At 40.5% G+C, this 19,983-nt stretch overlaps 1 protein-coding gene and 2 long non-coding RNA genes across 4 annotated transcripts in view; 2 read left to right on the top strand and 1 right to left on the bottom strand.

Annotated features, from left to right (window-relative positions):
• The window catches only part of LOC112847554 (uncharacterized), a 1,365-nt gene extending 521 nt beyond the window's left edge, over nucleotides 1–844 (top strand). The window contains exon 2 of the long non-coding RNA XR_003221150.1: nucleotides 241–844. This is a non-coding gene — a long non-coding RNA (uncharacterized LOC112847554). The remainder of the gene's footprint in view (nucleotides 1–240) is intronic.
• si:dkey-246g23.2 (PQ-loop repeat-containing protein 1) overlaps nucleotides 1–11,374 on the top strand; it is a 54,691-nt gene extending 43,317 nt beyond the window's left edge. The window contains exon 5 of the mRNA XM_005471141.4: nucleotides 10,159–11,374. Within this exon, the coding sequence (XP_005471198.1) occupies nucleotides 10,159–10,333 (175 nt within the window). The 3' untranslated portion in view covers nucleotides 10,334–11,374. The remainder of the gene's footprint in view (nucleotides 1–10,158) is intronic.
• On the bottom strand, nucleotides 2,782–18,464 carry LOC109202948 (uncharacterized). 2 transcript variants are annotated; one of them, XR_002062957.2, is made up of 3 exons: nucleotides 18,425–18,464; nucleotides 4,592–5,228; nucleotides 2,782–4,434 (listed from the first exon to the last, which is right to left on the bottom strand). It is a non-coding gene; the product is annotated as an uncharacterized LOC109202948 (long non-coding RNA). The 2 variants fall into 2 exon arrangements; XR_003221149.1 differs by lacking the exon at nucleotides 18,425–18,464 and having other exon boundaries at nucleotides 4,592–5,037; nucleotides 5,143–6,167.
• Nucleotides 18,465–19,983: the final 1,519 nt, after the last annotated feature.

The following is a 19,983-nucleotide window of genomic DNA, read 5'->3' as shown; positions in this document are numbered from 1 at the left end:
TTTGGATGTTTCTGGTATATCTGGGTTATTAACTTGCAGCCGGTGCTGTTCATTTCCATGCACACAGACACACACCACAATTGAAATAAAAAGATGGGGGCTCCTGTTATAGCAGCCTGGCTTGTTCTCAGGACATGTTTTGTCCTCTCACACAGACTTCCTTTAGCAACAGTTTAACTTAAACAGTGATGAATATGAGCCGTCGCGCCCTCACTATTCTCCTGTGGTGTATATTCATAGCCCCGAGTGCCAGCACACTACTGCAGATGGAAAGAAAGAAAAGATGGTACTCAACCAACGCACAACACCTGTGTCTCACTCGGAGCCTCTCAGCAATTCCCACTATCTGTTCCTCTTGCTGCTGGGCTCTAATCAAGCCCCCTACCACAAACAGTTTTCAGCTGTGCCAGCATAATTACAAGAATTATTCTTAATGATCAATTAGCCTCTTTACGTGATAAACCTGCACTGGGTAATGCAATTTACCAATGGAATGATTGCTGTGCTTCTGTACACCTACTCAGATATTCCATTTAAAAATGTAAATGTTTTATGATAAATAAAGATTTTGTTAGTAATTAATTATCATTCATAACATTTTTATCGGTTAAATGCTAAATTAAAAATGTGCCTTAGAAAAGGAAATTTCTGTGAGAAACTTTTAAGCTGAGTTGTAAACTTTCCAGTACTGTGAATAAAGTTTTAATTACTGTAATGACAATAAAAGTTTCTCATTTTTAATAAATAAAAGCATTTTCTCCTCGTGCTCCTCAGCCTTCACTTTCTCTGCTCTTCTATGCCGTCTATGCTGTTCTCATAGTGACAGAGAAGAATTTATTGTCAAGGTAAAAATAAAAAAAACAAGAAAACGGAAAAATTCTGGTGATCTAGAATCTAAATTGCAAGTTTTTTAGAGATACAGTTTTCCCCTCGTTTATCATGGGTGTACGTTTTAAAAATAACCCGCGATAGGAGTCAATGTTATGGAAATGGAGGACAAAAGAAGAATGAGTAAAGTAAAGTTTGACTCATCTGACTGTTTTTTGTTTGTTTTTTTTGCTTACTGTATTTTTCAGATTATAAGGTGCATTAACTTCTACCGTCCTTTAGCATGTCCAGAAGTCCAACTTTTTGTGCGATGGTTAGCATCTTCCTCTCCCTTTGGATGCTACCACAGGTGCCTTTGACGGTGCAAAACGTTTCGTGGACATTGTTGTGTTTGTTGGAGGAAACTTACAAACATACAGTGCAGCACTTCAGAGTCACACTGCTAGGATCGAGATTTATGTAAATTTAACAAGCTGAACGCATTCTGTACTGTACAGGAGACACGGCACAAGATTGATTGCCAATGGTCTACAGACAATCAGGATGCAGAAGACTTTAAAAAAACCAAAAAAACAATGCATGCAAAATTGCACAAAAAAAATCTGCGAAAGGTGAACCGCGTTATAGCGAGGGTCCTCTGTATACCAAAAAGAACATCTTTTAGTTAACCCAGAGCTGATCGCTTTTAACTTAATACACGGGGCAGTCAACAAGGACAAAAACCAAACTGAATGAATTCCTTTATGTGTTTGGTTTTATTTAGTGTGATTGCATCTTTCCATAAAAACGAAGCCAAAAGCAATGTGTCGAAGTCGATCTATAAAAAGCAGTTCTCAGCACAAAGGGTTGAACAAGGCTGTTCCAACATTTAGGAGCTACAGGTTCAAACTCGGGGTCACCTCAAGACTGGATGAGCTTTGAGAGATTGTGGGAATCAAGCCTCGCACTTTATAAAATTTAAAGTCTCTTCTGCTGAAATGTGTTTTTCTGAAACTTCTCTGTGACATTAACAAGTCAAAGCTGTTTCAGCAGCTTGACGTGGTTTAATATTCTGGCATCCTGTTTTTTAAATATTATTTAATTTTCTCAAACCGTGTTGTTGGCTATTTTTGAAAAACATACTTGCATTTATAATTATTAATGAATGAGATGTTTCTCATTCATTAATAATGTGTATGTGCCACACCGAGGTTTAGTCACTGTATTGAATGAATACATTAGAGGCCGCCCGTACTTTAACTTGACACCTTCATAAGTGAGTGCAGTGTCTTGACAGCCTTGCATGAAATACGTTTGTTTAGCTTTGAATACACGTGGTATTTGAAAAGCAACGCCGGAGCGTCCTTCCAGATTACGCAAGATTACACATGTAATAAATATATTTAAATAGCCAGCACCAAAAAGCCGCGCCATCTATTCTGTCCTGTTGACATACTCCAATGAGGGATATAAAATATCCGTAGGCAAACTCTGTGTAACACCCCTTCTTCTCCTTTCCTCCTTCTGCTTCATTTTGTTTAGCAGAATCCATCTTTTTCTGGCAGGTTGGGAACTTTTCGGTGTTTGCCTGTGTGCGATCGATCAACATGCATAATTCATAGTTAGTGCGTTAAGAGCAGCTAGGCTCCTCTCTCACTGGGCCCTTTGATTTTCGTCTCTATCTGCCCCCCTCGGGGAGAGCTGCAGCCCCGCTGCTAAATCACCTCACCAGTACCCGTATGTGTGGGTGCACATGTGAACTCACAGTTAAAACAGCATGTGTGGACACACATTTTAACCCAATGCACACATGCATGTTTGCTTTAAAAAATAAAAGATGGAAAAGGGGATCTGAAGCTCTTCAAAGCTTTTAAGCATCAGGCCCTGTTTCTCCAGTGGGCCTTTCTCCACAGAGCTTTGTACTGGATCAGCAGTTTCTGGGACCTTCTAACCCCCCTCCCATTGAGACTTTTTTTTCAGGTCTCACATACAAAGTGTGATTCCCAACTCAAAGCTTGAAGCTTGTTGTGGGTTGGATCAGCTGCTTATTTATCTTTGCGGCAGCAGCAGTGGAAATGTGCTGTTTTTCTACTGAGATGCCGAGGGCAAGATTTTGGCTCTGCATTGTGGAAAAATCTACAGGAAGCTCTGTCTAAATCAAGGACAGTTAGTGGAGAAATAAGTGTTAAGGCAACTATTCAGTGTAACTCAGTTTCTGTTAGACATCACGTGGCACTTTGCCAATGACGCTACTATTATCTTCACTGTTATACACCAGCTTTACCAGCATTTAGAAGAAGGGCGTGAGGTAACTGAAACAATGAATGAGTCTGATTACTTATTATCTTTAAACCATCAGATTCAGAAGATGGGATGTTTTCATTTCATGTAATTGAAAAAATAGCATTGTTGCAGGGCACAACTGCCTGTCTCAGTTCAGGTTTTGTATTAAGAGAATTTATCAGTGATGGAAGTGCAGCCTGTTGGTTTTTGGCTTCTAAACTGAAAATTGCACATCCTGGTTTAGACTGAAGTTTTATGACACAGTATTGCAAATAGTCCTTATTTACATAGTTTCATGTTAATGGTTGCCCACATATATATGGAGTAACTCATGGTTATGTTCTTCATTCCTTCACTACCATCAGCTGCTGCAAATACAATATTAAACACTATTTTAGGCACGTTCCATAACACGCACGTGACTTTCCCGTGTAACAGGGACATTAATAATGGGTGTACTCACTTACAGTTTGATGAACAAAATGTTTGCTGTTATGTGTGTTTGGAGTCTTTAACTAAATGAACTGAAATAACTTGATTGACGCTGTTTTCACTGTTTTTGCTGTTTTTGTGGTAGCGGCAAGTGTCCAGTGTCCTGACATTAAAATTCACCTTGCCACATATTTGCTTTGGGCATTTAACACCTGCGTAAATTGAAACCCAGACTGGTGGGAATGCACATGTTTTGGTTAATACAGGGCCCAGAGTCAGCTTCAGTTCTCACTGTGGGGTTTATTTCTCTGCCTTAAACATCGTCATTCAGTTGTCGCAGATAAAACTGTCTGCCACCGGCTTCGAGACGACGTTACAGTACGTTAACACGCAGAATGTAATTGATTTTAGCAGTTGCAAAGGAATTCAGAAATGAAATGCTGAGATTCTGTTTCACAGAGTGACATTTAAAGATGCACCAGGCGTCTTTGTAAATATTTGGGACGTGAAATTAGAAAATAGCACAAACTGACTCGTTGTCCTTTTCATTCCCTCTCCTTTCATCCTTCTCTCTCTGTCTCTCTTTGTAAATGTCACTCAGCCCTGCTTCCTGTAGTAGCGTTCCACTTGTCCACTCTGGCCGCTTAGAGGAGTTAATAGGTGGCCTGACAGCACTTGCTCAATACACAGTACAATTACTGTGAGGCTCACATACCGCACAGCCACAGCACAGTGCAATCAGACCCCTCTCTGTTTCTCCATCCCTCTCCCCTCTCCTGTCACTTCCATCAGGGTGGCTTCGTTTCTCACACCTCTTCAGATTTATCATTCCTCTGCCCGGTTACGTCATCATCCATCTCTGGGAATTTTCTTCATGTTATCTCCCTCATCCTCTCGTGTCCACGTCCACACCTGAAACACACAGTTCAAGATTTCACCCTTTCCTCTCCCGTTTCTGGGCTCTTAGCTCAGATGAAGGTGTCAGGTCAGGGGTGATCAATAAAACTGAGCTGAATCTGTGCGTGTGTGTGTGTGTGTGTGTGTGTGTGTGACAAAGCTACTCACTCACTTAGTATTCTCAATCAATAGCATAATCACGCCTTTTCCCTGCGGGCACTCAGAGCCTTAATCAGGACCAAGTTCAGTTGTTTGTTGTCTTTCATCAGCTGTCGAGTGAGCTACAAACGGCGTCTCTGCCAGATGGACCAACATGAGACTAGCATGACAAACAGTAACATGTGGGAAGCATGTTTGTGAGTTTGTGTGTGCATGCCTGCGAGACACAAACGACCTCAAACTGGTGTTTTGTCTTCATTTTCCCAGTCTGTTCTGCAGACTTCTTTTGTACAGAAGACCCACTCTCCTTAATTACATTGTTAATGACTCTTCCTCATTAATGATGTTTGCTGTCTCCTGAGCAAAGAAATGAGTCAAAGCGGGGCTCGGAGTATTCGGCAGGGTGAGGTTTAGGCAGCGACACAGAGGCTAGCCGGAAAAACCGAAGCTGTGATTAGGCTGAAGAATAAACAAGGACAGAAATACACATTCATTAAAATAAACCAAGAAGAGTTTGTCTTCAGAGATGCAGCAGGTGACATTTTTATGTAATATTATTTTGACCTCTAAGAGCTCTTGTGGGTGTAGTTTTCAACTTTTTACTCTTCTTTTTTCCTCTTCTTCACCATCAGCTGCTCACTTGTCTTGACCTATACCCAAATTTGGGTGCAGAGTCCCATTAAGCATATCCACATGACCATATACACTCACTGGCCACTTCATTAGTTACATCTAGTACGGGGTTAGGCCCCCTCTTACCTTAAGTACTTCCTTAATTCTTTGTAGCATAAATTCAACAGAGATTCCTCAGAGATTTTGGTTCACACTGACATGATCGCCTCACACACTTGCTGCAGATTTTTCATTTGCAACTCCATCATGCAAGTCTCCCATTTCACCACATCACAAAGGTCCTCTATTTGTGAAAGTCATTTGAGTGAAGTGAACTCTTTTTCTTGTTCAGAAAAACCAGTTTGAGAGGATCTGAGCTTTGTGACATATAGCATATTATCCTTCTGAAGATGGCTACCCATTAGTCTGTAGGGTGGACATGGTCAGTAAAAATTCTCAGGTAGGCTGTGACCTACGTAGACGTTGCTCTGTATCTGCTAAAGAGCCTGAAATGTGCCATAAAAAGCCCCCCCTTACACCATCAGACCATCACCAACAGCCAGAACTGCTTCTGCAAGGCGAGATGGATCCATACTTTTGTGCCGTCTATGCCAAATTCTGACCCTAACGTCTAAATGTCACAGCAGAAATGGAAACTCGTCAGACCAAGCTACAGTTTTCCAGTTTTGGCGAGTCGGCGGTGTAGCCTCGTTTTCCTGTTCTTAGCGGCTGTGAGTAGCACCATTGTAGCCCATTTCCTTCAGGGTGTGATGTGTTCCTATCAGCCTGGTTATTCTCCTCAAAACAAGACATGTTAGCCCAGAGACCTGGTGCTCATTGGATATTTTATCTTGTTTGGACAATGTTCTGTAAACTCTTAAGGTGATTCTGCAGGAAAATCCCAGCAAATCAGCAATTTCTGAAATACTCAGACTGACCTTTCTGGCACCAACAACCGTGCTTCACAGGTAATTGCCTTTCTTTCCTAGTTTCAACATTTCATGCATGAAATGTTGAAACTAGGAAAGAAAGGCAATGAGCTTCAAATGTTGTGAATTTCTGTTGCAATTATTATAACATATTTAATGACATCACTTTTTAGTTGTAGATATATAATTCATATTGATACGAGAGAGGAATTTTACTTTTTTCACAAGGATTTGTATACAGTCAGAATGTAAGAACCTGTACCAGAACTATTCTTTTAGCGGTGACAGGACTAAGATACCATAAGTGGAAGTTGATACTGTCAGTGCATATTGCTGGTATTTACTGGTGTTTAATTGAATAAAAGTAAAATAAAATAAAATAATTTGTTCAAAGTGTGTGCATACTTCTATTTAAGCTCATGTATGTAACAAGTTGACGTAACGTTAACACGTTAACAAGCGTTTGTTTGCTACCTGTAATAACTGCAGTGCAAATGGTTCAGAGTAGCAGCTGGTAAGTCTTTTTAAATACTAATAATGAGATAACACTTTATTCCTTTTTATGCTTTGGAGAGGAGCAGAGTAAAGGGAATGACAGAGTCAGTAAAAACAAAGATGACAGTTGTGCAGGACAATGGAGAAAAGGAAAAAAGTGGCTCAGTGAAAGGAAAAAAACAGCAGAGATAAAACAGCAAAAGAAATCTCAGCTTCACTTAAGAGCCTTCTTTGAAGAAAAAGAACTTCAGCTGAACAAAAACCAAGTATTTTCCCCGAGGAATACTGGCACCTCTGAGAGAGAGAGAGTGAAGTCAAAGCACAATGATTTAAAATTCCTTAGCTCGCTTATTTTTGGAGCAGTTCAATCAAACCGTCGAATGTTTACGCCGAAAGTTTAAATTGTTAGGGGAGCGTAACACACCGCTGAGACTCAGCTGTGCTCTAAACAAGCACTCCCTGATCAGCCTGTGGGAGCAGTGGGAATAGCCTGGTTCTTATGAGAGCCTGAGCTGGTTAAACTGGACGAAGTCAGCTGGACTTTTTTTTTTTTTTCGAGTGCTGGATTCAAAAAGTGCCCAAATTAATTTAATCAAGTATAAGTATGACTGACTCACGAGAAACACCACACACATTTCATTTTGCCTGGATTTTCAGGCTTTCAGACTGAAGTTGGTAATAAAAGAAATTTTGTCACTTTGAAACTTTGCTGAGAAAAACCTCAATAGAAATGTGAAGAATCCTTCAGATCCAGTCAACAGCCTGAACGAGAAACCTTTTAGAAAAGCACGCTGTTGCACTGATGCATGGCAGGCAGACTTCTCTCCTTGTTACTGACTGAATGCTGGACTGTACCACAAATTTTGTGTAACTTTACATATGCATAGTAAAAGTGTCACCATCTAAAATTTATTTTGGGCAAAAAATTCCCAAACTTTTAAAGCATTTTTTTTAATCAGTATCTATACGTGCAATTTTTATGTCCTGCTGATGATTTAAATTACAGCTATTACTCTCTCCATTCAGATAAATTAGGGGTTTCGAAATAACTGCCTAGAGAGTTGGAAACAGTTTCTAGAGGGACTCGGGCGATATCACAGCATGAAGAGTCAGATATTTCTCCAGACATAAAAGTGTCCGAAGAAATCGAGTCGCTGTTGGATTATCACCGCTCTAATGTGAGTGAGTCATCCGAGTTCATTGTAACAATAGACCTTTGGTAGTATCCTTTGTGATCATACGAGCATGCATAGGAGCGAGACTGTAATCTGCAGCTGATCTGTGAGGAATTACAAATGAGAAAGTTCAACCTTTCGTGTGTCAGTGGTAGCGTCGTGAACTGATGCTGTCATCTGTGTACAGAGCAAATAGAGAGTGTGGACTCGTGCATTCGTGCAGTTCTTATATTAGTAATGGCTGAGATCATTTTCACTTCCTCTGGCCTGTTTGTCAAAATAAAAACACTTGGTTTAAAGGAAGTCACCTATAAATGAAGCTATTATTTAAAAGGTGTTCAAATTGAATCATTAAAATGCGTCATTGTGCAGAAGAGTCACAAAGACATATAACCTGCATCATCTACATTTGGTACAGTTACACATATGTTGAATAATTTCTATGGCAGGGCAAGCTTGTTTGGGTTCCTCATCAGCCTGAAGGGAGCCCAGGGGAGAGTTTGATGCTGCTCTGCAAGGGTAGCTGAAGGATAGTGCAGGACTGCCGTCCCCACGGTCATTAGGCTGCCTGTGCTCGACACACACTCATCATCCATAGCGATCTCGCAGAGGTGTCCTTCCCGCTCGCAGAGGCCCCTCACTTTCTCTCTGGTGGTTTGGCTCGTCTTAGCCCCGTCTCTTTCTTATTGCATGCTGGATGAATTCTGTTTTCCGCAGCCTCTCTGTCTCTGTCTCTCCACACTCCCTTACCCCCTCCCGTGTGACCCTTACTGTATGTCTCACTGATGACTGATTGTCCTGGCCAGGCCCAGTCAGCTCTAATAAAAAGAATAAACTCATATTACATTCACGCCTATGGGACTTTGCTGTTCACAAAGAAAGAATAAAAAATAGAGGAGAGAGCAGAGAGTAGGTGGAATGGGAGTGAGGTACTGTAAGAGCATAGAGCATGAAGGGTAAGAGTTGAAGGAGCTTGACAGTAAATGAGTCAAGACTGCAGCAAAAAGGAGAAAAGGGTGGGAAGGAGGCAAAAGCTTGAGAAGGCAGTGTGAATAAATGATGGAAGAGTGCAATAAGCAGTGATGAGAGGATGATTTCTATACTGTGCTTTTCGCAAATTTTCAGATGACTTCTTCAAGGTCCCGTGTTAGGAGCAGGCTGCCAGCTTGGCTGATGACTCGAGTCTTTCTTCTCAGCCCCGTGTCTCCGACAGTCTTTCTTCGTTTCTCTGGCTTTCTTTTGCTTTCTCTAACTTGCTCTGATCAATAATGATTTTTCACTGCCCCTCCTGCTGCTTCTAACTTAATCAAGAAAATAAAAAAATCAGTTTAAACTTTTCAAATGAAAACGAAAAGCTACTTTTGGCTGATAGTGCTGTTAGTTTGGACTCTTTGGGGAGGCCTAATCAATGGGAGGATTGTTTGTGTGCTTTATAAAAGAAAGTATTTTAAAGTAATAGTTTAACATTTTTCAACTTTTTCCCTCCTTTTATGCCTGCGCGATAAATATTCACCTGAAGCCAGCAAATTGTCTGGAAATGACAAGTTCGGATCAGATAGTGATAATAAACTCTTTCTATGAGCAACTCCAAGGCCAAGTGACAGAATAATCATCTCTGCTGAATCTGTACAGCTGAAGTGTGAAACTGACATGCATGATTTTAGGTTATAGTCACCTGAAAAGAATTTTTCATTAAATCCTGTGTTGTCTTGACTTATTATTTCCATAATTATGTAATTAAGAGGGTGTGTAGCAACCAGATGCTACTAATCAAATGCACTGGATTAATTAATCATGAGCTAATGTAACCACCTCTATAAAGCAGAGGTTTGGGCAGTTTGCTGGTTTGGAACATTAAGCTGTGCGTTAATAATACAATGCCACAAACTTCCCAGGAGTGGATGTCCCAGCAAATTCACCCCAAAATCAGACTGTGCAATACTCATTGCAGCGGTTTCCTGCACCTTAACAGCGGGCATAAATACAAGTGACTGCATGATGGAGGGTATACTGGTGCTTCCTGAAATCTTCATTGGTTGCCAGTCAATACATTTCTCACTCATAACCCTTCCTAACATGGAGTTGTCATTTTTACACTTATTGTTTTCAGTACAAATTTTAACAAATGATTTATATCATGTTTATGAGTGATGAGTTAAAAAGCGGGTAGGTACAATCCAGCAGAACCAGGCTAACTGTTCTCTGTTTGACATTTAGCTTTATGCTAAGTTATGCTAACTGGCTCCAGTTATGCTAGCATACTAGCATCTATCTTCTGTCTAACGCTGAGCAAGAAAGCCCAGTTTGCAAAATGTCAGTGATTTGGAGAAAAAGCTCACACTTGTCTCTTTGTGTTTCCATTGCTCCAGTGTGAAAATGGTGCTGCTGTGGACGGCTGGTGACGTCTTCAAGACCACCTATTTTGTGATGAATGAAAGCCCGGCGCAGTTCTGGGTGTGCGGTTCAGTCCAGATCCTGATTGATGTCGCCATCCTCCTCCAGGTCCTGTTTTACAGCCAAGACACACGAGCCAAGCTGGGCTGAGCATGGCTGTTACAGTGACTAGCATAAAAGCTCGAGTGTTTGAGTAAGTTTGGAGGACTGATGACTTCACGCCTGTTAGAACATCCTGCAGCGTTTAGTGCCAGAGTAAGGACAAACCAAAGTCAAATAGTGTGTTTGTTTGTTTTTCTTTGGTGTGTTTGTTCATTTCTTTTACTGTTCATACTATTCTAGTGTCAAAGAGAACCAACCGAGTTACCTGTAAATGCCATAAAGCCAAAATTCATGCATTAGCATCTTTACTCATGCCCTAGCACCTAAATGCATTTGCCTGTACATTTGTACTTATTTTGCTACGTCTCCTGAAGTGTAGTGGGCATGGAAATTGTAAGGAGGATGCATTGCTCATATTGGCAGCTCACTAACGACAAATATGTGCTTCTGTAATGGCAACCGTAACAACCAGTCCTGCACTGGTAAGCCTCCACTGGACCCTGCCGCCTGACTGATGGCTCTCCCACTTCACACTCCTCACTTCACTGGACTGTTTCTCATGATACATAATATGTGAGCTTGTCTGCGCCTTTGCATGTGTGCGAGGTTGTCGTTCTCTCTGGTGTGTTAGTGTAGCTGAAATTGATTTTCGCCGTTGGCATCGAGAGCCAAGCCAAAGCTTCAGAATGTACATCGAGTAATCTACACAGGCCATCAATCTGTGTGTTATATATTGTGGTTTGATTGACGTGCAGTACATGTCTCCACACAGTATACATGGAAATATGAAAAATGTGGTTTGCACTTTTCCTCAGCTGCAAATTGTGTTATGGGCATCGGAAACACAGCAGACTTCAGGGCAACTAAACTTCTCGAGGAGACAGTGTTACTGAGTCTTTGTGGAATTGCAATTGCTGCCAGTGTATTTAGGTTAGGCTGTTTTTTCTCATCTTTTCCTCATTCAAAATGAGGAAAGATCGTATACATATATATATTTATTTACTTTGGTTATTGACTAGATGGTGTCCACACCCAGTAAATATGTGCTGCTTACAGATATTAAAAAAAGTCGATTTTTTCATGTTTTAACCAAGTGAGATTTTATTTCGATCAAAATTTGTTTTAGAGACTATCGAGAGAATTTAAAAATATCAGTTTCGGTGATGGAGCACTGTCATCAGCATTATACACAGTCATGGTTTTGCTGCCTCTAGTTTTCTTCTTTTTCTTAAACTTTATCGTTAAGTCGAAGCCTTTCATTATCAAACCCATCATTAAAATCAAAGGTGATTTTATTTTCAGGAACAGGAAATTCTTTTAGTAATCATTTCCTTTTCTGATTGGTTCATTGATACACTCGCTGTGATTTTAATAGGACACTCAGTCTAACTGGTGCAGGTGGCTGATTCTTCACTTACTCCATAAAGTTAAGTGGTGCAAAAATATTTTTTTTCCCAGTCTCGTTGTTCCAGACCAATTATGTGTCTTTCTAATTTTGTTTCCTCATTTTAAAACATAATCAGGCTTATGTGCACTGATTTATTTGTAAAACACTGAAAAATAGCTCATTAAAGCTGGAACTGAATGGCGGTAATATAAGTATCCAACACTCGGCGACCACAGGCATGACTAAGGCTACGTTCACACTGCAGGTCTTAATGCTCAATTCCGATTTTTTGATCAAATCCAATTTTTTTGTCTGGTTGTTCACACTACAAATAAAATGCGACAGCAAACGCGCTCTAGTGTGAACCCTCAAAGCGGCCCCAGGGCTCGCAAAATCGCTAGCCCGACGTCCCGGGGCTAGCGATTTTTCCAGTCGGGCTACCAAAATCTATCTCAGCCCTGCCCGTCGGGCTATCATAGGAAGGGAAAATATGTGTCAATGCTTTTGCATTCTTTCGAAAATGTAGCTGAGTAATTATGTCATCGGCATCGATGAGCCACTGCCAATGTGTGACATATTGAAATCGCGTTTGAATTTGTGCTTGTTTTTTGCTTTCACTTTCACTTTGCGATCGCGCGAACGGTGTGTAGAGAGCGGCAGCACTGATTGGTGAGTGACGATTAATTGCGCACCAATTCCTCTGACATCGTCTTATCACTCATTAGCTTACTATTCAAACGTGACAAGTGAAATCTCCCACAGCAAGCTTAAACATGTGAGAGGTTGATTGCGCAGAGAATCGCTGACTGTTATGTAAGTACGTGTGTAAAAGCAGCAGGATTTACACCGGTATTTTAGTTCTGCTGAGCCAAATAAGACAGGTCAGGGTGAAGAAGGGGCAGCCAATGAAAAGCCGACCACAAAACGGAAAAGTTATGACAAATCAGACTATGAGGCAAAAAGAAAGCTCAGCTTTTTTGGTTTCATGGACAAAAGAATTTATGTGGCTGGAATATGACGAGCTAAATAACATCATGTTCTGCCGGGTGTGTCGTGAGTTTCCCTCGATATCTGAGTTGCCAAGCGCCTTTGTTAATGGGACCAGTAATTTTAAGAAAGACCCCATCAGAACCCATGAGAAATGCAAGAAATGCATTATTGCCCAGTCTGCAATATCTTTCCCAGAACAAACAGCAATTGCAAAAAATAAACCAAGCAGAAGCAGAAGTCCTGAAAAATCTTTCAAAAGCGTACTGTGTTGCAAAGAGTGAACCACCATTGTCCAAATTTAGCAGTCTTTGCAAACTTCAAAAAGCAAATGGCCTCGATCTTGGTTCCACTTACCTCTTACCCTTGACTTCAGTGGAAATTTCAGATTCAGGATCTGACACAGACTGATTCATGTTCTACACAGTTCTTACAAGTTCATAGAAATTTCTGTTCAATTAGAACCAAGTATTCGAGTTGATGATTGTAATTTTTATACAGTTGTTGTGATTTGTATTTAACAATTTTCTGATTAATTTTTGTTTCCGTTACAATATTATACTTTAATGTATAATATTGTAAAGGAAACAAAACATTAAAAAATTAATTGCTCTCTTTTTTATTCGGGCTACTTAAATTTATTTTGGGCTACCAAAAACTGAAGAGTGCCTGCCCGAAGGGCTACCAGAGATTTTGAAATTTTGCGAGCCCTGGGCCCGCATGCGCAAAAGAAGACGTCACACACAACGCGCTCTGTTTAGATCCAGACCAAACAGTATTGTTTGACTGATGGCCCTTAATATAAAGACTTGTTTCGGACTTTACGTTTCCCAATTTTGCTTTAAGTTGTAAAGTTATTTTGTTATTTACATATGGCCTAATAATGATCCTTATTGCTGTTTTAGAGGAGCGCTGCTTCAAAGGATAGCTGCAGATTTCTGTCAGAATCTGCAGATTATACAGTACAAATAAAATGTTCACGTTTCTCCAACGTTGTCTTCCAAACAGTTTCACTGACATCTACACTGGATGGCCAGGAAGCGTTCGCGATGTCTTCTCCGGCGCTGATAATTGGCGTCAGTCTTGTGTCAGTGACGTAAAAGACGGATTTAATGCGACATGACCGTTCAAACAGCAGTCGCTTTCTAAAACATCAGATATGTATCGGATTCAGTACCACATACGAAAGTGACCCAGATCGGATTTGAAAATATCGGATTTGTGCCGTTCACACTGTCATACCAAGATCGGATACGGGTCGCATAGGGTCAAAGAAGTCGGAGTTGATGCGCTTTCGCCTGCAGTGTGAACGTAGCCCAAGATACTAACTGAGGGTCTAAAACTGAAGTTAGCTGATGCATTAAAAACAGGAGGATGCTGTGAAAAGAACCGAAAATGCTTCCAGCTCATTATTTCCAGTCTGAATGACATTTAAGGGAAACCATAGAAATCAAAACCTGAAGAAAAACAAAGACTCCTTTCAGACAGAACTTAATATTTCATTTTCATTTTATCTTGGGTCAGTTTTTAAAATATTACTAAAACAAATTTTTAACAATATTTATTGAGTGAATGAATGATTTGCTTCTTAGTAAAGTTTAATTTAAGACTGGTTTGCCCCTATTTATGTGTCATGGAATCAGGCCAGTGGTTCAGAAATCCACAGTTAACAATGGATTCTACCACAAATCAGCAGATTCTGAATGCAAACGTCTTGCAGTGAAGTTCGGCATTAAGCTCACAGGAGGAACATCAGCTGAAACTTTTGGGACAGCCCTGCAGTCTCTCAGCCTGAACAACATGCCGTGTGAGCCCTGTCTCACAAAATGATCTGCAAGAAGACGGGCTGATAATTCATGTGTGAAGAGCTGACGACATCTCTCAGGGGCGCCCCGACTTTTATATAAAACTGTACATCAAGTAGTGGCTACAAAGAAATCAATAAAAGAGAACGACTCCCTGTGCTCTCCCAGAAAGTCAGACCCACTTTACTGTCTCCACTCACATAGAAATGTGCTGCTGGATGGGGCAAAGTTTATGTAATGCACGGAAAGCGTGCGAATCTTTGTTTGGTTTAGTTCCTTCATGCTTCCGTGTAAAAGCTCCGGTGAGCTCGGATTTAGAGGCAGCAGAGAAAGGAAGGTTAGAAACTGTGACGATGACTCATGCGAGTTCATTTGTTTCGATTTTTTTCCCCTTTGCTTCCCGTTTCATTCGCTTATTTCCCGTGTTTTCCACGAGGTTCACGTTTTCACATGTTCACTTTGAATGCGCTCTCTGTTTAATAGGTTTTGGGGAAACCTTGCAGCCATAACAGAACCAGTTAAACTCTGCATTCTCTGCAGCTTATCAATATGCAAAACAGTTCACATGTATTTTATTCAGAGGCTTGGTCTATAATTGAAACAGCAATTTAAAAATATAGCCTTAAGGTTAGTTGTGGTTCTATTACCTACTGCTTGATAGTTTCCTCCTACAAAAACACTGCAGGGTCAAATAAATCAGTCCCAGCAGCTGATCAGTACTCAGAACAGGTTTCCTTTTAGTTTTCCACTTGCATGATTTAATTAAGTAATGAACTTTCAAGCTGATTAAATCTTCCACACTTTTACCTCACCAGTTTCCATTAGTTGATCTACACCTGTTTATCTCAGTGAACATCATATTTAAATTACCCGCTTTTGCGGCTATGGTTTTTATAATGAAGGCAGCAGCAGCAGCCTGCAGCAGCCAGCATGTCGTTACCATTAGCTCAATAATAACTTTGAGAAAATGATTGTTTGTTTGCACATGCGTATGCTTTAGAAACAGACCAAGTTTGCATGCATTCTTCAAATCCACATATCTCAGATCTGTTTGCCATATTGTAAGCTGCATGTGGCTTATCGCCTCTATCCTGCACACCACAGTTGTATTTTGTTCCATTTCTGTGTCATGTGTGCTCTTATCATCAGATGTGTATCTTTATATTGTTTGTCCTCTGCAGAGGCTCAGAATAGCACCCGCACCGACTTTAGTTTAACATTTGGGTGCTCTGTAGCCTTTTCCTCTCAAGGACAGCAGGACAAATGAACACACACACACACACACACACGCGCGCGCGCGCCTCGGCTGTGATAATCAGTGAAGTTCACATGATGGTAAATCTACTTGTTGTCTTTCTGCATGCAGAGGAAGGATATGCTGTGTAACAATAATAAGCCAAAAGATCCTTTCTGTTGAACCAAAAGTACAAACAAAGTAACTGTTCACTGGAATATAATGAATATAATGTAACTCTGATGGGTCTGTGACATTATACACAAGTGACATCAGGTATGTAAAAATACTGCAAAAATGTTACTGTCTGAACATTTTACTGTCTTATGGCAGCTCTATGTATGTATGGGAAATATTTATCATTTGGTCAAATATAAACTATTTTGAGTCCATGGTGTAGTGCTGTGTGCTTTCTGGCTCTGTGAACTCTGTGAATGTGAAGCATGTGAAGAAGATAAGGTTTGACAGACAGAATAGAAGCCTGCTAGTCTGAGTGATTAGCTTTAACATGGCTAAGATCTAACATATAAAATAGAAACACCAGACACGAACCACATATATGTTCTCTACATTCCTATACAGTATATATATCTTCTCTACAGAACAAGTCCCAGTCGAGCTGTCTTGCAGTGAGATAAAGTGCCATGGGAAAACCTTGAATTCTTTTATTTAAAAGGATTGAGCACCAAATAAATAATGAAAAAGACTGAGGTAGAGTTCAGACTGTTCTGTTGCTGAACGCACGAAATTGAAGATCTGGGGGTTAATTAAGACTCGTGTCCCTCCAAGGCTTTAATCCCCTCTACCTAATTCAACATCACACACGCAGATGGTTACGGCATCGCTTGGTTCAAGATAACTGACAGCAATAAAGAGGAGCGCTGCAGCGTGGATAGTAAAATATTAAGGAAGCTGGCTATAGTTTGAGTGTTGGACAAGGACAGTACGTGTGCTGCACCTGTTGGTGCTTTCATTGGATTCATGTTTTGGCCTGGCTTGTACATCCATTAATAATAAATAAACTGGAATGCAGGCTTGAACTTGAACACTGTATCTGATCCTGATACCTATAACGTGTGTCTCATTGGCATAACAGAGCATGATAGCAGTCATGACTTTGTCTATGGGTTTTAAAATGTTTCATCATAAATCTCACTCATAATGGATCTATCTGACTACCTGCCATCATCTACCTCTTTCCATCCACCCATCCATCAGCTGATAATTCCAACATGTCTGTCTTACAGTGGCTTGTTTTAATGATAGATGAGGTGGGCTGAAATAGTTCACCTGCACCCCATGTCCATGAGGTCTGCTCTGCTCCGGTCTGCTCCATTTATTAATGATGGTGTGTCGTCATGCAGTAAAAGGAAGTGCACTTTTCATCCCCATCAAGTGTTCCAGATTTCATCTACTAGGCGCAGTAGTTAGTGGCAGCATAGGTGACGAATGTTGAATAATAATGAATACACCATGTTTCTTAAAGCACTGATTCTTGTTTATGTGTTACAGGATAACTGTCCTTATTGTTTCTACCCTCGTGTTCTCCTGGCTGTTACACAAAGTTCCTGTTTTATTCTGGTAACTATTTTCTTTGCTTTTCTTCTGTTGTTTTACTTCCTGTCTTTGTCCTAGTTCTCTGCTGAGGTTAGTTTCATGTGTGTTGTGCTAGTCACTCAGTTTCTATTCAAACACATCAGCCGCTTAATTAGCCATACACCTGGTTAATTGCTTGTTAGCATAAATATTTAATTAGCCAAATACATGGCTGTGACTTTAAACGTGGCATGGCTTTTGGTGCCAGACGGATTGGCTATTTCAGAAACTGCTGATCTGCAGGGATTTTCCCACGCAACCATCTCTATGGTTTACAGAGAATGATCTGAAAAAGGAAAAATATCCAGTGAGCGGCAGGGCTCTGTTGAAAACCTTTAAGGAGATGGGCGACACCAGCAGACCACAAATGGTTTCTAACTGCTTCAACATGAAGGCAGGAGGAAGGAAGGCAACAGTAACAGTAACCATTCTAGCCAGAACGGGAAACAGAGACTGCAACTTGCACAGGCTCACCAAAGTTGGACAATAGAAGAGCAGAAAAATTCTGCCTGGTCTGATCAGTCGCAATTTCTGTTGCAACATTCACATGTTAGAGTCAGAATCTGATGTAAGCAACTCTGCCTTGTATCGATAGTTTTTGGTCACGGCGTAAGTGTGTTGGGGATATTTTCTCGCCACACCTCAGACTATTTAGTACAAACTGATCATTTTCTAAACACCGCAGCCTGCTGAGTATTACTGGTGAACATGTCCATCCTTTCATGACCACAGTGTACCCCATCTTCTGATGGCTGCTTCCAGCAGAATAACACAAAGCTCAAATCATCTCAAACTGGTTTCTTCAATATGACAATGGCCTCCATAGATCTCAAATGGACTCCATAATCACCAGGTCTCAATATTTCTTCATATCTGGTTGTTCAGTGATGACGTGACGAATCCTACTTCCGGGCCTAAAGTAGTCTGCGTTTAATATGGCTTTTGTGTTGTTAACATGTTTAATGTTTTGTATTTTCTTCTATTTAATCTCAAAAAGCTCCTAAAACAGTCAGCGATCACTGTTGACCTCCCTCGGCTTTTATTACTGCTAATCATTTATTTAAACTCAGTTTTTAAAACCTTACATGTAACTACAGCCCAGCCCATGCAGCAGTATATGAATGACTAACCTCGTATTGTGGATGGATTATCTCAGTTGTTCTCCTGGCTGAAGTTTGGTCCTTTTACAGCATCCTGCCATGCGATTACATTTGTTCCTGACCACCGAGAACACTCACGTTAACTTTTATCGAGTGGAAAAAAGGTTAGCTTGTTTATGTTATGCTAACATAGCTGTGTCGCTAGCGGTCACGTAGCACATCATTATATAGCAGCTAGCCAAACTTCAGTAACCCTACAAACGTCACTGCTGTTTAGTTTTCTGTCTTCATTTATGTTGGAAGTGATAGCAGAGCTGTACGTTTGAATTTTTTTCCAAAACCCCGCAGTCAGGACATGCTATATTGTATTTAGATAGAAGCTAGCGAGCTAACTTCCTGCTAACTTCTAACGCTGTTAAATGTCATAAATTCCATTTTCATGGATGCCTGGATGTTAAACTCAATTGTTACACCTGGTAGAGCAGAACACTGATCATTTTATTAAAGATGAAAGACTTTAGACAGTTTTTCAACTCTCAGTAATGCCACAGTGATCGTTTGATATATGGAGCTGCAGCAGAGTTTAGGCCCAGACACGGCTAGTGACGTCAGACTGAACAACCGGATTTCTGACATCTTTTCTTCCACTTATCCAGTTTAGGGTTGCAGCGGGGCTGGAGCCTATCCCGGCTGTCATTGGTGTCAGTTTGACATATATGACCAATTTAGAATGAACAATTAGCCTAACATGCACATGCAGAAAAGCGCAAACTCCACAGCGTTTTCAGCCAATCAGTGGATTTGACCTTCTTGCCGCGCTATCAACCCTTATATAGCTGTGTTTTACTGTATGTCCATATTGGTTGAACAGCATAAAGATATGGTTGACTGATCTAAACTAAAATGGTTAAAGTGGGGAAATGAGAACAGAAATAAACATTTAAACTGTAAAGTGTTTCTTCAGCTATAAGCTTTTAAAACACCAACTGATATGGTTACTTTATGTGTACAGTTCTCTCCCATAGTTCTCATTCTGAAATTAAAGTTTGATGGTGTTTAAATCTTTATTTCTTGTCACATTTTGATGTATAATGTAGCCTAATGATTTGGCTTAAAATAACCTACAGGTTCGACTGTTCATCATAACACTTAAATGCTTCCTCGACCGTAGCCAACAGTTTGATGTAATGCACGATCTGCTTCCAAACTACCATCAGCAGCTGCAGTGAGCGTCTCCTTTCCAAAGTTATCCCTTATTTGGATAATGGCGTGCACTTTAATCAACAGCAGCCAGATGTGTTTGTTTTGAAAAGCCTGTCTTACATCAGTTCAGCATAATCCCTAAAAGGACATGTTGGAAAATGGACAACATCCATGTGTTATTGTGTGAAGGTTCCCCACTGATTACTACAGAGGATTCATAGGAAATTCTCTTCATCTTTTACCGTTTCTTACGACATAAATTAGGCCAAAAAAAGAAAATCACTGATGAAAGATTCAAGCAGAGCAGGAGAGAGAATGGGATACAGCTCGTTTCTGAAAATTCAAGCTCAAAGCAGGCAGATGGGCTCATAATAATAAGCCCAGGT

Source organism: Oreochromis niloticus, linkage group LG7, assembly GCF_001858045.2.
Source record: "Oreochromis niloticus isolate F11D_XX linkage group LG7, O_niloticus_UMD_NMBU, whole genome shotgun sequence".
Taxonomy (NCBI): Eukaryota; Metazoa; Chordata; class Actinopteri; order Cichliformes; family Cichlidae; genus Oreochromis; species Oreochromis niloticus.
The sequence above is the reverse complement of the archived record's forward strand: the minus strand, read 5'-3'. Positions and strand labels throughout refer to the sequence as shown.